This window comes from Mustela erminea, chromosome 5, assembly GCF_009829155.1.
Source record: "Mustela erminea isolate mMusErm1 chromosome 5, mMusErm1.Pri, whole genome shotgun sequence".
Lineage (NCBI taxonomy): Eukaryota > Metazoa > Chordata > Mammalia > Carnivora > Mustelidae > Mustela > Mustela erminea.
This window is the reverse complement of record NC_045618.1, coordinates 146,749,344-146,768,376: the sequence shown is the minus strand read 5'-3', so window position 1 is coordinate 146,768,376 and position 19,033 is coordinate 146,749,344. Positions and strand designations below refer to the sequence as shown.

At 57.8% G+C, this 19,033-nt stretch overlaps 1 protein-coding gene, 1 long non-coding RNA gene and 1 gene segment (V, D, J or C); 2 read left to right on the top strand and 1 right to left on the bottom strand.

Annotated features, from left to right (window-relative positions):
• The window catches only part of LOC116589874, a 40,751-nt gene extending 27,013 nt beyond the window's left edge, over positions 1-13,738 (top strand). Inside the window, 2 exon segments of the V gene segment in view lie at positions 11,010-11,091; positions 13,502-13,738. Of these exon segments, the coding sequence occupies positions 11,010-11,091; positions 13,502-13,710 (291 nt within the window).
• On the bottom strand, positions 7,518-13,502 carry LOC116589865 (translation initiation factor IF-2-like). 6 transcript variants are annotated; one of them, XM_032341609.1, is made up of 4 exons: positions 13,420-13,502; positions 10,059-10,895; positions 9,605-9,632; positions 7,518-9,553 (listed from the first exon to the last, which is right to left on the bottom strand). In XM_032341609.1, exons 1-4 carry the CDS (start codon positions 13,470-13,472, stop codon positions 9,497-9,499), a joined length of 975 nt encoding a protein of 324 aa, XP_032197500.1. In that variant the 5' UTR covers positions 13,473-13,502; the 3' UTR covers positions 7,518-9,496. The 6 variants fall into 6 exon arrangements, with proteins under 6 accessions (XP_032197500.1, XP_032197501.1, XP_032197502.1 ...); XM_032341610.1 differs by having other exon boundaries at positions 7,518-9,570; positions 9,622-9,632; XM_032341611.1 differs by lacking the exon at positions 9,605-9,632 and having other exon boundaries at positions 7,518-9,091.
• Positions 13,739-15,753: 2,015 nt separating the features above from the next.
• On the top strand, positions 15,754-17,275 carry LOC116589886. Its single transcript, XR_004285429.1, has 3 exons — positions 15,754-15,928; positions 16,548-16,794; positions 16,950-17,275. It is a non-coding gene; the product is annotated as an uncharacterized LOC116589886 (long non-coding RNA).
• The last annotated feature ends 1,758 nt before the right edge of the window (positions 17,276-19,033 follow it).

The window sequence follows — 19,033 nt, the reverse complement described above, 5'->3', positions numbered from 1 at the left end:
TCATATTTTTTCCCGGCTTCTTTGTATGTCTTCCCCTTTAAAGGTTCATTAGGGACTTCCTCTTTTAATTTTAAGTGTGTCATGGCTTCCCCAAGCTCATCTTCAGAGGAGCTCTCCTCTGAATTTTCTCCCCCTCTGCTAGATCCTGCCTTAGAGGCTTCTCCGACCTGCTCCTCAATAACATTTTTAACCGTTTTATGGTTAGAGTCTAGCGGAATGCCGTTAGCCTTAAGCACCTCCGTCAGTAATCCTCCCATCTTAGTAAACTTTGATCCCATTATTTCTTGTCCTATGCCTAGGAACCCTTTTACTTCTCATCCTATACTTAGGAACTTTCTTATCTGAAATTTTGTGCACACTGGATAGTTGCGTTCACTGAGAACTCCTCGGTGTAGGTTTCGGGTTTCCCGGGTTTCGGCACCACTTGTCGCTCTCGCCAGCAAGAACGACCAGGAGACCTCAGCGAAGCAAGCTTTATTTCTGCGTAGCTGTTGGGATCTCTCTCTCCCCCGCCCGTGCATGTCTATATATACCAAGGTTGCACAACCCATCACTCGCAGCCACATAGATACAAAATCCTAAGTTCCACCTACTGGCTCGCATCCAGCCACCATCTTAATGGCGTGTTTACTTTTGGGCACCGAAAAAGTCGTGCGGCGCCCGGGGCCCCCCCGCGGGCCCAGCCGGAGCAGCTCCGCACCGTCACCACCCAGCGGCGGCGACGGCTTGAGGCAGCAGCGGCCGAGGCAACGAGCGGGCACGGCGGAGCCCAGAAGCATCACCACGCATGCGCTACAAGCCGCTCGGGCACCGACATGTGACCATTGCTGCTATGAACATTGGGGTACAGATGGCCCTTCTGTTCACTACATCTGTATCTTTTGGGTAAATACACACTAGAGCAATTGCAGGGTAATAGGCGAGCTCTATTTTTAATTTCTTAAGGAACCTCCACATTGTTTTCCAAAGTGGTTGCACCAACTTGCATTCCCACCAACAGTGTAAGAGGGCTCCCCTTTCTCCACATCCTCTCCGACACATGTTGTTTCCTGTCTTGTTAATTTAGGCCATTCTAACTGGTTTAAGGTGGTATCTCAATACGGATTTGATTTTAATCTCCCTAATGGCTAGTGATGATGAACATTTTTTCATGTGTCTGTTAGCCACTTGTATTCAACCTGTGCTTTAAAATAAGTGGTTTTTCCCACTTATTCATCAGTTTTATAAAGTTCTCTCTTCTCATATAATTATTATTTCAAGTGTGTGAATCATGTCATTCAATGACAGAGGATATGACTCACACCCTTCTGTTTCTATTTTTTGAAATGGCTTCGGGAGAATAGGTATTATTTCTTCTTTAAAAGTTTGGTAGAATTCCCTTGGGTAGCCATTGGTCCTCAGATCTTTTTTGCGGGAAGGGGGCATTTTTTATTACTTCTTCAATTTCTTTGCTGGTTATTGGTTTGTTCAGATTTTCTGTTTCTTCATGCTTCATTTTTGGTAGTTTATACGTTTCTAGGAATGCATCCATTTCATCCAGATTGCCTAAATTGTTGGCATATAATCACTCAAAATAAGTTCTTATAATTGTTTGTATTTCTTTGGTTGGTTGTGATCTCTCCTTTTTCATTCATGATATTATTTATTTGGGTTATTTCTCTTTTCTTTTGAATAAGTCTGGCCAGAGGTTTATTGATGTTATTCATTCTTTCAATGAACCAGCTTCTAATTTCATTGATCTTTTCTACTGTTCTTCTGGTTTCTGTTTCATTGATTTCTGCTGTAATCATTATTATTTCTCTTCTCCTGCTTTGTTAGGCTTCATTTGCTGTTCTTTCTCCAGGTCCTTTAGTTGTAATGTTAGCTTGTGTATTTGGGATTTTGCTTGTTTCTTGGGAAATGTTTTAATTGCTTTATATTTCCGTCTTAAGTCTGCCTTTGATGCCTCCCAAAGGTTTTGAAAAGTTGCGTTTTCATTTTCACTAGTTTCCATGAATTTTTTTTTTAATTTTCTTTAACTTCATAGTCAACCCATTCATTCATGTATCTTATTTTATTTTATTTTATTTTCTCCCTTTTTTCTTTTTTTTTTTTTATGTTATGTTAGTCACCATAGAATACATCATTAGTCATGATACGCTCTAGTTCCATCCATGTTGTCGTGTGGTGATGCAACATGGGGGCTTAAGTGGGTAGGAGAAGAATAAATGAAACAAGATGGGATTGGTAGGGAGACAAACCATAAGTGACTCTTAATCTCACAAAACAAACTGAGGGTTGCTGGGGGGAGGGGGTTTGGGAGAAGGGGGTGGGATTATGGACATTGGGGAGGGTATGTGCTTTGGTGAGTGCTGTGAAGTGTGTAAACCTGGTGATTCACAGACCTGTACCCCTGGGGATAAAAATATATGTTTATAAAAAATAAAAAAATTTTTAAAAAATTAAAAATTAAAAATTAAAAAAAAAAAGAATACATCATTAGTTTTTGATAACCATGATTCCTTGTTTGCAACCCAGTGGTCCATTCATTCTTTAACAGAATGCTCTTCAACCTCCAAGTGCTTGAGTTCCTTCCAAATTTCTTCTTGACCTTGAGTTTCAGTTTCAAAGCATTGTTGTCTGAAAATATGCAGGGTATAATCCTAATCTTCTGTTATCCTTTGAGACCTGATTTATCGCACAGTTTGTGATCTATTCTGGAGAATGTTCCATGTGCAGTTTTGAAGAATGTGTATTCTGTTGCTTTGGGATGGAATGTTCTTTATATATCTGTGATGTCCATCTGTTCCAGTGTGTCATTTAAAGTCCTTGTTTCCTTGTTGATTTTCTGTTCTAATGATCTGGCCATTGCTGTGAGTGAGGTGTTGAAGTCCCCTAGTATTATTGTATTATCTACGTGTTTCTTTACTTTGATTATTAATTGGTTGATGTAAAAGGCCTCTCCCAGATTAGGAGCATGAATAGTTATAAGTACTAGATCTTATTGTTTGGTAGACTCTTTAAGTAAGATATAGCATCCCACTTCCTCTCTTACTACAGTCTTTGGTTCAAACTCCAACTTCTTTGACATGAGGATTGCTACTCCAGCTTTCCTTTGAACTCCATTGACATGATAAACTCTTCTCTACCCCCTCAGTTTTAATCTGGAGGTGTCTTTGGGTCTAAAATGAGTTTGTTCCTGGTGATTCACAGACCTATACCCCTGGGGCTAATAATACATTATATGATAATAAAAATAATAATAAATTTTAAAAAGAAAGACATAAAATAAATAAGTAAAATGAGTTTCTTATAGAGAGAATATCAAAGGGTCTTGTTTTTTATTACAGTCTCATATCCTGTGCCTTTTTATTGGAGCATTTAGTTCATTTGCTTTCAGGTTAGTTGAAAGAGATTAACTTAATGTCATTTTGTTACCTGTAAAGTCAGTGTTTCTGACTTTAGGTTGTCTCTGTTTCTTTTTGGTTTTGTTATATTGGGTTTGTCTCTTCACTTGAAGGACCAAGTTTAATATTTCTTGTAGGGCTGATTTATTGATCACAAATTCTTTTAGTCTTTGTTTGTTCTGGAAGTTATTTATCTCTCCTATTTTGAATGGCATCCTTGCTGCATCAAGTATTCTGGCCACATATTTATCCCATTTAGCATATTGAATATATCATGGCAGGCCTTTCTGGCCTGCCTGGTCCCTGTGGATAGGTCTGCTGCCAACCTTATATGTCTATGTCTCTTATTCCAGCTGCTTTTAGGATTTTCTCTTTATCTCTGAAGTTTGCAATCTTCACTATTATAGGTTTGGTTGTTGACCTATTTTTGTTGATATTGAAGGGGATTTCCTACACCAGATTACGGAAGTTCTCAGGTATAATTTGTTCAAATAAACCTTCTGCCCCTCTCCTTCTTCCCTCATCTCCTTGGACCCCTATTATTCAAATGTTATTATACTTTATGGTATCACTGATTTCTTGACGTCTCCCCTCATGATCCAGTAGTTGTTGTTTTTGTCTCTTTTTCTCAGCTTCCTTACTTTCCATCATTTTGTCTTCTATATCACTGACTCTCTTTTCTTGCTCATTTATCCTAGCTGTTAAAGCCTCCATTTATGACCACATCACAGTAATAGAATTTTTAATTTTGCCCTGATGAGATTTTAGTTCTTTTATTTCTGCAGTAAGAGATTCTCTAGTATCTTCTGTGTTTTTTTTTAAACTCACCTAGTATCTTTAAAATCGTTATTTTGAATTTTAGTTCCAACATCTTACTTATATCTGTATTGACAAAATCTATGACAGAGAGTACTACCTCTGGTTCTTTCTTTTGCTATGAATTTCTCCTTCTAGTCATTGTGTCCAGAAAAGAAAGGAGGAAAGAAAGAAATAAAAGGAAAAAGGGGAAGCAAAATGACAGAAGAGTAGGGGACCTCATTTCATCTGGTCCCTTGAATTTAGCTGGATATCTATCACACCATTCTGAACGCCCATGAATTCAGCCTGAGATGTAAGAAAATATATCTGGATCTCCATGATCTGAAGAATTTGAGAGGCAATGTGGGGGGTTTGGGGAGTAGGGAAGGAAAAAATGAAATAAGATGGGATAGGGAGGGAGACAAACCATATGAGACTCAATCTCACAAAACAAACTGAGGGTTGCTGGGGGGAGGGGGGAGGGAGAAGGTGGGTGGGTTATGGACATTGGGGAGGGTATGTGCTATGGTGAGTGTGGTGGTGAAGTGTGTAAACCTGGCGATTCACAGACCTGTACCCCTGGGGCTAATAATACATTATATGTTAATAAAAAATAAAATAAATCACATATTATACCCAAAAAATGGAAATATATCTAGAACTTCACAAGCAGAAAAATGACTGTTTTTTGCAAGTGAGGAGGTGTGGAGTCATGAATCTATAGGAAATATTGGAAGATAAATGGAGGGGGGAGGGAGCATCTAAACTTTGGCTACTGGAAAGTGATATAACACAGGAATGCAAAATCAGAACCCTTAGAAATCTGCTCCAATGAGAAACATCCCTTTCTAAAGGGGCTCAAGGGGTGAAAAGGGCAGAATTCTAGGTGGATCATTGTGGTCTCTGGATCCTAGGGGACACTGAAAGATTGGGGATGCCTGAACCGAAGAGTGCCCAATCAGCGGAGCAGGGAAACTGGTTACAGTCAGCCAGCCCAGAAGGGACTCCCAGCTCTGGTCACAATAAACTGTGAACAGGCCAGTCAGGTGATCTCTTTATGCCTGAGCACCCTGAAAAGGACTGGAACATGGAAGCGATTTGCCATCCCCTGGCAGGTACAAAAAGGCTGCCCCATGACTGGGCAACAGCTCTCAGGGTGGCAGCCACCCTGGAAAGGACAATGGGGCAGCATTCTGCTCTGAGCAGGGAGTGGCAGAGTAGTAGGGTGCACATGCTAGCCCACAACCAATCACCGTTGCAAAGACACAAAGTACAGATATGCTTGCAGTTCCCTGGGACTCCCTGGGGGAGAACTGCAGTGGACACAAACATTGGGAGTCTTCAGAGTTTGGTGTACACAGAAGTGGAGATGGTTTGACCCAGAGGTTTATTGAAGAGGAGGAACTGTGGTCTCACAGCTTTGGGCCAGATACCAAAGATATGGCTGTCTTTGCTCTGACCCTCTGGAGAGGCAGGGAAAGCTACCAGGAACCAAAAACCACACAAGCAGCTCACATTGAACCCATCCTCCTGACAAGGGTGAGGCAACGCTTAAAAACAGGTGAATGACAAGCTCGTGGATCCCCCAAGACTGTAAAACTTCAAAGCCAGGGGAAGATAGTATATTGAGCTCAGAGTGTTTCCTCCTGACTTATTGATCCTTCAGTCTGAAATGTTCCATTTCTTTTTTCTTTTTTACCTTTTTCCCACTTCAACTAGATTCTTATTTTACCAATTTGTGTTTTTAAATTTGCTTTTTATCCTTTTTTTTCATGTCTACCTTTATACATTTACCCCTCATTCTAGTCCTTTTTTCTCTCTATTCGATTTTATTTTTATATTTGAGTTTTTATTTCTTTGCAATTTTGGGATATAGTGTCTTCTAACACACACACACACCAAAATTCAATCAGGAATAAGTGGATCACCCTGCTTTGTCCACTCTGTGAGATTACAGTCTGTCTTACCTCCCCCCCTTTATACTGTTTTGTTCCATTTTGGCTTTGTTTGCTTTTCTGTGGTAGCTTCTAACCACTTCAGATTTTTTTTTAGGTTTTTTTTTTTTTTTATTTCTTTTCAGTGTACCAGAATTCATTGTTTATGCACCACACCCAGCGCTCCATGCAATACATGCCCTCCTTAACACCCACCACCAGGCTCACCCAACCTCCCACCTCCCACCCCTTCAAAACTCTGTTTTTCAGAGTCCGTAGTCTCTCATGGTTCGTCTCCAATTTCCCTCAAATCCCTTCTCTCCAGCTCCCCATGTCCTCGTGTTATTTCTTATGCTCCACAAGTAAGTGAAACCATATGATAATTGACTTTCTCTGCTTGACTTATTTCACTCAGCATAATCTCTTCCAGTCCCGTCCATGTTGACACAAAAGTTGGGTTTTCATACTTTCTGATGGAGGCATAATAACCACTTCAGATTTTTTTCTAGGGTGCATTGTACTTGGGTTGTGGTTGGTATTGTAGAATCTGTTCATTCGCTCAACCATCCCTCAACAGTATAACTAGGAAGAGGAACTCTCAACAACATTATGGAGGTCCCTCAAGACATTAAAAATAGAACTGTCCTGCAACCCAGCAATTGCACTACTGGGTATTTATCCCAAAGACAAGTGGCTCCCCAGTGACCTACAGTTATGTGGGTAAGTCCATCCCAGGTCAACAGAACACCCAGCCAAGTCATGTGAATGAAATAAATGTGTATTATTATGCAGTACTGAGGTTTTGATGTAGTTTTAATGTACACCTAATTTAACATCTGTTGGTTCACTAAGACTATGGTCTTATCTATCCCAAAGATACAGATGCAGTGAAAAGAAGGGATATGTGAGCCCCAATGTCATACAGCAATGTCCACAATAGCCAAACTGTAGAAGGAGCTGAGATGTCCTTCAAGGGATGAATGGGACCAATGAGAAGTGCTGTGTGTACAGAGCCCTCCTCTGAGAGGGTCAGGAGCTCAGAGGAGGCCAAAAGGAACCCGATGCAGCACCACTCCTCCCAGGGCTCGTCAAGGTCTGCTCTCAGAGACTGGGGGCTCAGCCAGGGAGGTGCTGCCCCCTCTGTGGAGGGAGGTTCTGCAGGGTCCTCCCTCTGGGCAATGCCACACAAGGCAGCAATGCAGGACCCAACCTCGGGGCCAGATGGGGTCCACAGGAAGAGCATCTCTGGAACACACATCCTGAGAATCCAACAAGCTCATAGTAGGGGTCCAGCCCAGGAGGCTGGACGCAGGGAGAACTCAGGCTTTTCCTTGCTTACTTCCTCACTTGCAATTGCTGCCATGGGCAGCCACGGCCTTTGGAATGAGACCTTAAAACCCAGTGGAAATACCTTTTCAACACTGACCACTCGTGGTGCTGGGAGCCCCACCAAGCTCTGGGACTGAACTCAGGGGAGGGTCAGGGACCCAGAGGGAGCCAACACCCCCCAGAAGATGAAGGAGCAAAGGCACCAACATGGGCCCCTTGGGCAGAGAAGATGAGCACCACAGGAGGGACAAGACTCAGAGAGGCCCTCCCCATCTGCCAGATAGCAGTGATGTCAAAGCCTGAACCCCACAGGATATGGGCAGTTGGTGCGGGGGGTCCAACAGAGGGCCAGCCCTCCAGCTCCAGAATCCCATGGGGAACTTGAGACAAATAGGCGCCAATGTTGGCCAGGCCCTGGGCAGCCCTCTCTAGAAGTTCTGGCGGTCAAGAGAAGGGATGAGAGACAACGATGTCCAGAGGAAAGCACGTAAACCCGCTCAGAATCACCCACATTCACAACGTAGTCTAAGCCCAGGGGCCACTGGAAGGACAGAGAGGTAAGACTTCGGGGGCCTCGGGAGAAGGTGAGGGTCCTGAGCAGCCCCAGCAAACGTCACCCTCACGGGGGCTCTGGAGTTCTGGCAGCAACCCCAGTCAGGTGTGCAGGAGGGCACCTGGGCCTCACCTGCTCCTGGGGCTCCCCTGGGCCTCCCCTCTGCCTGGGCCTCCCCTGCACCTGCACTCGGACCTCCCCTGAGACTGAACCTCTCCTTCACCTGTAACTGGGCCTCCCTGAGGTCAGGACATCCTCTGCTCCTTTACGTAGACCTCACCTGTTCGTGGGCTTCCCCTGGACCATTCCTTTGTCAGGACCTCCTCTCACCTTTCCTGGGCCTCCTCGGGTCTGGAGTACCACTTCTTCTGCACCTGAGCATAATCTGAAACTGGGCTATCCCTGGGCCTGGGCTGCACCTGCACCTGCACATTGGCCTCAACTGATCTTTGGCCTCACCTGGCCTTCTCTCAGCACCCCTCCCCCATGTGAGCCCCTGTGTACTTATACCTGGGCCTCACCTGCACCCGGGCCAGGGCCTACCCTTTTCCTGGAATACACATCACCTGTGCCTGGGCCTCCCCTGCTCTTCCCCTCTGCCTGGGCCTCCCCTTCACCTACACCTGTGCCTCCACTGGGTATAAACCCTCCCTGCACCTTAACCTAGGTCTGCCCTGGGTCTGGACCTCTTCTTTAGGTGCACCTTGGCCTCTCCTGGGACTGTACTTTCCCACAGACCTCCCCTTGGCCTAGACCTCCCCTGCACCTGAACCTGGGCCTTCCTGAGTCTGGACTACCAACCCACCTATACCTGGCCTTCATCTGTACCTAAGACTCCCCTGGGCCTCCTGTGGCCTGGGCCTCCCCTGAAAGAGTATCTGGGTCTCACCTGCTTTGGGCTATACCTGGGCTATCCCTGGGCCTCACCTGGGTCTGGACTCCCTTGCACCTTTACCTGGACATCCCTTGACCCTCCCATGAGTCTGGACCTCTCCTGCACCTGTACCTGGAGTACCACCGCATCTGTACCTGGGCCTCATGCACTTCTGGGCCTCCCCTGTACCTATCCCTGGACCTCATCTCCCCTGGGCCTCCTACTCACATGTACCTGGTCTTCTCCTGAAATGGACCTTCCCTTCAATTGGACTTGTGCCTGCCCTCTGTCTAAATGTCCCTTGGACCTCCACTGGGTCGTGGCTTCCCCTTCCCCTATACCTCATTATCCCTGGGTCTGGACGACCACATCACCTACATCTGGGCCTCAATTGAACCTGTATTTGGGCCTCCCCTAAGTCTGGATGGACCGTGTCAGTTATACCGAGGGCTCACCTGTACCTGGGTCTCCCCTGGGTCTCCCCTATGCCTGGAAGTTCTGCTGAGAACTGCACCTGGACCTGGACCTCTCTTGCACCTGTAACTGTGCATCCTTTAAGTCTAGACTAACAATGCCCCTCTGCCCGGTCCTCACCTACACGTGAGCCTCCCCTGGGCTTTGCCTAGACCTTCCCCTCACCTGTACCTGGGACTCCCCTGGCCCTCTTCTGGGCCTGGACCTCCCCTTCATCCGTACCTGGGACACCCTTAGGAGGCTCCTGTTTCTGGACCTCCCCTTCATCTGTACCTGGGACTTCTCTTGTTCCCCGCTGGGTCTCCACTCTGCCTGGACCTCTCCCTAACTGTACCTGGGCCTCTCCTGGGACTGCATTTTCCCTGGACCTCCCTTGGTCTAGACCTCCTCTGCACCTGCACCTGGGCCTCCCCTGCCCCTGTTCTTGGTTCTCCCCTGAGACTGGACCACTCCTTTACCTGTAACGCGGCATCCCTTAGGTCTGGACCTCCCCTAAAGCCTATCTGGGCCTCACCCAGATAGGCTTCTTGGGTTTCCCTGAGCCTTCCCAGGGCCTGGAACTCCCCTTCCCCTGCGCCTGGGGTTCCACGGAGTCTGGACAACTGCTGGACCTGCAGCTGGGTCTCCCCTGGGTCTGGACCTCCCCTCCACCTATACGCGGGCCTCCCTGAGTCTGGTCCTTGGTGTCCTGTACCAGACCACATCTGCACCTGGGCCTCCCCTTACCTCCCCTGGGCCTCTCCTGGGTCTGCACGTCCGTGCAACCTGCAGCGGGGCCTCCCCAGGGTCTGGATCTGCGGCACCTGCCCCTGGGCCTCCCTGGCTGTGGACTTTGCCTCCGACTGTACCTGGGCTTCCTCCCCTTCACCTGTCCTTGGGCCTCCCCTGGCCAGTGACAAACAACGCCTGTACCTGGGGCCCCCATGGACGTCCCTCGGCTTCGCCTGGGCCTGGGCTTGCCTGCGCCGACCCCTCCCCTGTAACTGCGCTGGGTCAAGGCCTCCTGTACCCTGTATCTGCCCTCCAAGGTCCTGGACCGGAGCATGGACCGGGGACGCTGCCCTCGGCACCACAGCGGGGTCGCCCCGGTCCACCGTCGCCCCGGGCGGCCCTCAGCTCCCGGCACCTGCGTTCCACGGTACGGGCGCCCGGGCCTCTGCTCCCGCGGCCGCTGCCTCCCGGGTCTCCCGCTGCCCCTCCGCGGGGTCTCCCCGGGTGCGGACGTCGTCTCACCTGCGCCCGGGCCTCTCCTGGGCCGGGCCTCGGTGTCGCTTATGCTGGGCCGCGCGGGCTGGGGGACTGGCCGGAACCTCCTGCCTCGGACTCGCCGGCGCCGGAGCCTGGGCCGCCCCGGAATGAGTCTCCTCAGCACCTGCCCCCGGGTCGCCCCTGGATCACTCTCCTCAGGACAGTCCCGCGCGCAGCAGCCCACGCGGCCGCCCCCGCCCCCCGGCGCGCAGCCCGGAGCCCCAGCCCGGAGCCCCGCGGCCGCCCCGCCCCGCCTGCGGCTCGGGCACGCCCACCGCCTCGGGCACGCCCACCGCCTCCCGGGCTCCGCCTCCATCCGCGCGCCCCGCCTCGGGCCGCCGGGCTCCTGCCCCGGGGGCCACAGGCAGGAGGCCCCAGGGACGGAGGATTCGGGCTGGGTCTGTGTCACGGTGGTGTATTGTGATAGTTACGGCTGCTACTCCCACAGCGTCACGGACCCCACCGAAAACCCCGCCCCGGGGTCCCAGCCCCGGCCCTGCCCCGGGCCCAGCACGGACACCAGCCGAGGACACCGAACGAGGACACATCGCTGATCCGGCCGGACCGTCCTGCCGGTGCCGGGACTCCCCTCAGTCTGGTCCGATCCTGACCCCACCTGAGGCCCCTGGGACCCTCGGTGCACTCGGCGAGTCCGGAGGTTTCCGGAAGAGCACACCCTCCCCCACGGCCGCCCTTGGCACCTCTGGGCACACACCCCGGGTCTGCGAGCGAGTGCCCGAAGGACGCAGGGCTGACCCGCCAGGGCTGCCCCCATAGCCCAGACCCACCCGGTCCCCCCAGAGGACCCGGAGCAGCCCCACACCCGCCCTGCCCGCCCACGGAGTCTTGGCATCGGCCCACCCCGGCAAGGGCCCTGCCCTCCTCCCCGGGGAGGCAGGGCGGGAGAGGACGAGCAGACACCCCCAGCTGCCCGGGACTGTGAGGCAGGTGCACGGGACACCTGTGCGGCCGGGCCCAGCAGGCGCCTGCGGCAGGGAAGGGGTCCTTCCGCCACCTGCCAGGTTTTTTGACAAGGAACTTCCCACTGTGTTACTACGGTAGCTACAGCCACAGTGACAGACCCCGGGGCAATAACCCTGCCGGACCCCAGGACTCTCCAGTCTGGCCCTGAGGGCCCCAGTCCTACCTGCCCACTGTGGTTCATGTGCTGATGGCCAGGAGCCCCTCCCCAGGCCCCAGACTCGTGTGTCCACCTGGGAGGTACTGACGTGGGGCCCGAGGACCCGTTCCTTGTCAGCCCCCCGTGTCCCCTGCACAGGCTCCCCTCCAGGTCCCAGCTGCGAAAACCCTGCGGCATCGTCTCTCACCGGTAAGACGGCGGCAAGGGGCTCCTCGCTTCCCCCACACACACACCCGGCCCAAGGCTGCCGTGTGGGGGGACGAGACAGAAGGGTCCACACATTGGTGACGCGTGGCAGGGACAGAGCTGGGGCACCGCAAAGTCAACGCGGGGCCCAGGGGCTGGGACGGTCAGTCGGGATGGCCAGGACCAGTGGACAGGATCTCCCCGAAGCCCCACCGAGTTAGGGACCACAGGGAGGGGCCATGTGCAAGCACGAGAGGATGTGAGGGACCCTCCTCCGGGAGGGGGTGGCACGGGCTCCGGGGAGGGTCCGGGCACTAGGGGCTGTGACCGCCCTGGGACAGGAAGGAGCAGAGGCACCAACATGGGCCCCTTGGGCATCACAGGAGTCACAGGTCCCAGCAAGGACTCACCCCACCCCCCAGGCAGCAGTGGTGTCAAGGCCTGAAGGCCCCGCAGGGCACCGGCAGCTGGTGTGGGGGGTCCAGAGAGGGCCAGCCCGCCCGCCCCAGATCCCATGGGAAAATGGAGACCAACGGACGCCATGTCGGCCAGGCCCTGGGCAGCCCTTTCCAGAAGCTCCGGTGGTCGAAGGGGGGAACGAGAAGCAAGCAGTGCCCCAGGGAAGCATGTAGGCCCCCTCGGAGGCGCCCACATCCACCACGGAGTCGAAGCCGGGAGCCACTGGGAGGACAGAGAGGCGAGACCCCTGGGGCCTCGGGACACGGTGAGGGTCCTGAGCAGCCCCAGCAAACGCCGCCCTCCCGGGGGCTCGGGCGCTCCAGCAGCCCCCGCAGCCGGGTGTGCAGGTCGGCTCCTGGGCCGCCCCTGGGCCTCGGTTTCCTGCACCTGCACCCGGGCTCCACTTGGCCTCCCCTGAGTCTGGACAACCGCGTCGCCTGCACCGGCCCTACCCGACCTGTCCCTGGGCCTCCCCTCAACACCTGCCCCTGGGTCTCCCCCGGAATCAGTTCTCCTCGGCCCCCGTCCTGGGTCTCGGCCCCACCGGCACCGCCCCACCTGCACGCGCTCCAGGTCCGGCTGGAACCAGAAAGGACCGTGGGACGGAGGGTCTCTGGGCCCCTCCGCCCAGGGGCTCTGGAGACGCTGGGCCCCGCGCAGACGGCACAGGGAGGCGGGTGCGGGGCGTCAGGGGCACCGCGGGGGCCTGGGACCAGCGGGAGGAGCCCGGCGCCTTCCAGACGCCCTCGCAGGCCGCGCCGCTCCGCAGACCCAGGTCCCGAGGGTCCGTGGCGCCAGGACCGACGGCGGCCGCCTCCCTCCCCGCCTGTCCTTCCTGGGTGGGAGTCCCCTGCCGGCCCCAGGGTCCAGCGGCCCCGGAGGGACCCCCACACCGCGCGGCGGTTCCTTCGCCCAGACGCCTGTCCCGCCGGCTTGGGTCCCCAGTCCCCCGCGCAGCAGCCCACGCGGCCGCCCCCCGGCTCGCAGCCCGGAGCCCAGCCCGGAGCCCCGCGGCCGCCCCGCCCCGCCTGCGGCTCGGGCACGCCCACCGCCTCGGGCACGCCCACCGCCTCCCGGGCTCCGCCTCCATCCGCGCGCCCCGCCTCGGGCCGCCGGGCTCCTGCCCCGGGGGCCACAGGCAGGAGGCCCCAGGGACGGAGGATTCGGGCTGGGTCTGTGTCACGGTGGTGTATTGTGATAGTTACGGCTGCTACTCCCACAGCGTCACGGACCCCACCGAAAACCCCGCCCCGGGGTCCCAGCCCCGGCCCTGCCCCGGGCCCAGCACGGACACCAGCCGAGGACACCGAACGAGGACACATCGCTGATCCGGCCGGACCGTCCTGCCGGTGCCGGGACTCCCCTCAGTCTGGTCCGATCCTGACCCCACCTGAGGCCCCTGGGACCCTCGGTGCACTCGGCGAGTCCGGAGGTTTCCGGAAGAGCACACCCTCCCCCACGGCCGCCCTTGGCACCTCTGGGCACACACCCCGGGTCTGCGAGCGAGTGCCCGAAGGACGCAGGGCTGACCCGCCAGGGCTGCCCCCATAGCCCAGACCCACCCGGTCCCCCCAGAGGACCCGGAGCAGCCCCACACCCGCCCTGCCCGCCCACGGAGTCTTGGCATCGGCCCACCCCGGCAAGGGCCCTGCCCTCCTCCCCGGGGAGGCAGGGCGGGAGAGGACGAGCAGACACCCCCAGCTGCCCGGGACTGTGAGGCAGGTGCACGGGACACCTGTGCGGCCGGGCCCAGCAGGCGCCTGCGGCAGGGAAGGGGTCCTTCCGCCACCTGCCAGGTTTTTTGACAAGGAACTTCCCACTGTGATAACTACGATAACTACCACAGCGACAGACCTCACGGCGAAAACCCCGCCGGAACCCCGGGCCCTCCAGTCTGGCCCCGAGGGTCAGAGCTGGGACCCTGGGTCCCCAGAGCAGCAGCAGCAGCTCGGCCCATGGGCTTGTGTTCAGCTACAACGTCCACCCATAGCCGCAGCCTGGAAGGGCCAGGGATGGCCACACATCTCCCATTGAGCTGGCAGGCACAGCCCTGGCTCTCCTGGCTGCCGGCGGCAGGGATCAGAAGCACAGGGCCTCCGGCGAGCAAACTGTCAGGGACCCAGCTCCCCATGAGCAGGACCCCCAGAGACCCAGGGCAGGCTGACAAGAGTGGACACTGGGGCTAGGCCTGTAGCAGAAGCTCATGCCTGATGTTTGACGCAGAACGAGGTTCATGGGAAGTGGAGCATCCCCTGGTCCCCGGTATCCTGACAGAGGTGGCTCCTGTTCCAGGCCTGGCCATCGGGGGTGGCCCAGGAGAGGGGCTGTGCAGGCTCTGGCTGTGGGCTGTCTTGCTGGTCATGGCCAGGCGGTGCTAGAAATCCACCCCCAGCAGGCGGCTCCAGGGAAAGCCCCTCCGAGGAGCCGGCCCAGACCAGCAGCACCGGCGCCCGTGCCCCCCAGCGCAGGCTCTGCAACGGTGCCCGCTGTTGTGCTGCCCTCCAGACCTAAGGGGCTCCGGGGGGCGGACACTGTCCAGGGTCTCGTCTGGCTCTCATCCACACAGCCGTGCCCCAGCTCTGGCCGCTGCTGCACCCTCCCGTGCCCACATCCAGCCTTCTGTCCCCAGGGGCTGTTCCTGGGATGGGGACCTACGGTGTGGCCCTTCCTGGCAGGGAGGCCGCAGGATGGCAGGGATTCTAACCGGGCATGTCGCCCCAACTCAGAGACATACAGACAATGCGGCAATGCTCCAGCCCATGTCTTCCAGAAGGGTGAACTGGCTGGCATAGACAAAGGGCAGTGGCCTTGTGGCCGGTCCCCCCACAAGGCCTCCCTGGGAGCCATCCCCTCCCCCCCCACCATCCACCCCATCCGGGGTCCCTCGGACCCTCCTGCCAGCTCACAGTGGGCTCCCACACAGACCGGTCCTCACCCGCCAGCACACGACCCGCCCGCCCTCCTGGGGCAGCCGGTCTGAGCTCTGGGATGCAGCCGACCGCACACCCCCAGGTCCAGCCTGCCCAAGTGCCTCCCAGCCCTGGCGTCCACAGGAAGGGCTCAGAGATGTGGGGTCCACCTGGCAGGCAGCCAGACGTCCTGGGAACAGCCTGTGTCCTCCCAGCCCAGCCCAGGGGCGGCCGACCGCAGCTTCCCGTCTCCCACCCCAGCGACTGGCGTGCGTCCGGGTCCCAGGGCAGCTCCAGCCCCTCCACAGCCCTGGTGGCCCCTGCACAACCCCCTTTCCTGAGGAGGCTCCTCCTGCCAGCCCCGCCTCGGGTGCCAGCTCGGGTTCTTGTCACGGGGCCTCCAACAGTGGTCTAGAGGACTACACGTACCACCGTGATGCCTCCCATAGCACCGAAGAGCCCACTGCTCCCCCGGGCCCACCTCTGGCCCCTTTGAGTCTGGGGCTCTGGCCTCTGGCCTCTGGGGGGACGGGCCCCTCGTGCTCAGGGCCTCCGGGCTGACTGCTTCTAAACGGTGAGGTAGTGTCCAGTGTGGCCGGAGCGGCTGCGATGGGACCGGGGAAGGAGGGAAGCACAGGTCTGTGAGCAGGGGGCTCCCGGCCTCCCCCCGGGACAGAGTGTAGAGCCCCCAGGATGGGCTTCACCCCCCGGTGCAAGGGAACCTGTCATCTGCCAAGTGTCCCTCTGTAGAGGCTCCGTCAGCACCTCCACGGTGGGGGACCGAGGACTGGCCGGGCCCACCCCTCTAAGGAGCAGCCTGGGAGTCCAAGGGGGAGCCCAGGGGGTCCGAGGGGGAGCCCAGGGCCCTGTCCGCGTGCCCCCGTGCTGCCCGTGTTCCCCAGGGGCCACCTGGAGACACGGGCTCTTCTCTGTCGACAAATGGGCCACACCGGGGTCGGCACCCCACGGGGACGCAGGCCCCCTCCGTCAGCCCCCGTCTCCCAGCACTCAGCCTCCCAGGGTGACACCTGGCTGAAGGGGCCCCGGCCTCCACCAGGACGGGGTGGGCAGCCACGAGCTGGGCCCTCCCCCAGCCCCGGGGACGGGCCATATTGTCTGAGCATCTGTCACTGTGGGTACTGGAATAGTGTGTCCCACAGTGACATGTCCTGTGCTCAAAACCAGCTGCCCTCACCAGCCCTCTGTCCCCTGCTCGCGCGGGTCCCGACCCTCTCACCAACCTCCCTCCATCCTAGGATCTGGTGAGCTCGAGTCCGCTCCGTCCCCAGCACCAGGCAGTGCGGGCGACCCAGGCTGCAGCAGACTGAGCGCCAGGGGCCCGGGCAAGCACCCCGTGAGGAGCGGACCTGCACAGCACCGACCCTGGCCCTCCACCCGCCCGTGCTCACACCGGCCCCGCCTCACCCCCAGGACGCAGGACTGAATGGGCTTCTGGCCACACACGGGAGGCCCTTCCTGCGACCTGCGCTCAGGCCTCGGCAGGTGGGCAGGGGGGCAGGTGGGCAGGGGGTCGGTCGGCCTGCAGGCCCTGTCTGGAGAGCCCTGCCCCCAGCACCCTCTGCCCGAGGCCCTTGCCTCACCTCCTCTGCCTGCTCCCTCTGCTCTCCCCTCCCCTGCCCCTGGGCTCTCTGTGCCAGGACTTCCTCGGGGACTTGCAGCAGGACCGCAGTGACCGGCCTCCCAGGAAATGCCAGGCAGCGCCTCAGGTGGGACGGCTCAGGCCTGAAGCTTGAGGTCACTCCCCTGCGCTCTGCCTGAGCCCGGGGAGCTTGCCTGTCCCCCAGGTCCCAGCTCCCCTCGCCCAGCCCCTGCCTGGTGGAGGACAGGTGCCTGGGTTGCAGCCAGGGCAGGGGAGGGGCTGGGGCAGCTGCAGGCAGAGCTGAGGACGGCCCCAGCCCCGGCCACACCCCACACCTGCGGAACAGGCCTGACTGGCGGTTCCGCACCAGCCCCTCTCCTGGTGGAACAGACCCCGCGGTGCTGCCTTCGGCCCTCTGCCCCCGCCCCCGGGGAGCCCCTCACTGACACAGTGACCAGCCAGCAGGGCTGAGGGCAGACCCCTCACGGACAGGATGCACCCAGCACACCCAGGGGGCCCCGCGGGAAGGAGGGCTGAGCACGGCAGGGCGGCTCCGGACGGGCTGGCGGGGCGCGCAGGGGCGGCTGGCCTGTGCCTCGGAGCCCACCCACCTGCCAGCGGACCGCGGACGGGGCTGGAAGCACCTCGGGGTCCTCGCCCACAGCGCCCAGCGTGTGGACGCCCGCGCGCCTCAGTCTGAGCCCAGGAGGTTTCTGACCCCGCCTGTGTCACTGTGGCTACAGTAGCAGCTGGATCCACGGTGACACTCTCCAGGCCACAAACCCCGGCCCACAGGCCGGCCCCCGGGCAGAGGGGCCTCCTCCCGGTGCACTGCTGGGCCTGCCCTCCGGGCTTGCAGGCACCCCCACAGCCTCGTCCTGCGTCCTCAGCAGCCAGCGACTGCCCAAGGACAGGCCCCAGTGCAGGAGACCACCATGGTCTCCCCGCCCCGGGACCTTGGTGGACTCTGTAGGGGCCTGAAGCAGGGTGAGCGTTAGCGGATGGGGCTCGCGGTGCCCCGCACCATTCCTAAAAACCTCAGTGCTGGTCCCCACCGCGTAGGAGACTGGGCCCAGCAGCCCAGCCCGCAGTGTGGAGGCCCCGAGGCCAGGAGCAGCCCCGAGTCAGTGCGGCCGACCAGGAGCCAGCGCTGCAAGGCTGCCTGGGCCCAGCCCCAGAGCAGTGCTCGGACAGCGGAGCCCTGTGCCCAGCCAGGCCGCGTCTGCGGGCTCCTCAGTAACCGGACAGCCGCGGTCCCTCAGCAGCCCCCTTTCACGGTAAGGACAGGAGGCCGGTGCGGTCACTGTGGGGCTGGGCCCTGTCCTCAGCCTCCCTCGTCTGCTCTGCGGCCCCTGGCTAGAGCCGACCCTCAGGGACACGTCTGCTCCTGCCGCCCGTGCCCTGGGGCAGACCCCTCCTCCCATGCATCCTGAGTCAATGCCGAGCACGGACCACCATCCCCTGCCCCCGGCCAAGGCTGTCTGGGCACCAGCTCCCTGGGGCAGACTTGCAGAAGCCACGGCTGGACACAGCCCGACTGGGCCTGCGTCCCCACCACCCCCCCGAATGTGCAGCAGGTGGGCCGCACACACAGTGCAGCTCCGCTGACAGCCTGCAGCCCCGGGCAGCACCAGGAAGGCTGCCCAAGGAGACCCCCGCCCCTTCTGTCCACAGCTGAGCCCATGCCCTCCCCCAGGCAGACCCTTCCTGGGGCTCCCGCGCTGCAGCCTGCCGGGTCCTCCAGGGCTACTGTCCAGCACTGAGGACTCAGCCGCCCCAGGCAGCCAGAGGACCCAGCCCACCGTGGAGCCTGGGGAGCTCTGGGTGCCTGGGGCACTCCACCGACGGAGCCACCAGCTGGTCACTCTAGAGCCCATCCCCCGAGGCTCTGAGCCCCCACCATGGGCAGGGGCTGGGGGGGCACTCACAGGGCTCCTTCCTGGGAGAAGGCCCCACGCGTCGGCGCCCCCACCTGCCGGCACTGGTCACAGGGAGAGTGTGGGCCTGAAGGGCAGCCTGGGGCCCAGCTGGAGGCCGGCAGGCAGGAAGCACACAGGCCCCAGGGCACAGAGCCCCCCCACCCACTTCCTGCCCTGGCCCCGCCCCCCATGCCCCTCCCCTCCCTGACCTCCCTGAGCTCAG

Bases quoted from the DNA above. Each gene is read 5' to 3' on its own strand.
- LOC116589865 (XM_032341606.1), bottom strand. From the start codon at position 13,472: ATGGAGGCGGAGCCCGGGAGGCGGTGGGCGTGCCCGAGGCGGTGGGCG. The intron at 10,896-13,419 runs GAGCCGCAGGCG...GGCGGAGCCCGG, and splicing joins CCGAGGCGGTGGGCGTGCCC to GAGGCGGTGGGCGTGCCCGA. The intron at 8,207-10,058 runs GTGCAGATGTGG...GGAGAGGTTCAG, and splicing joins GGAGGTAAGGGGAGGCCCAG to TCTCAGGGGAGGTCCGAGTG.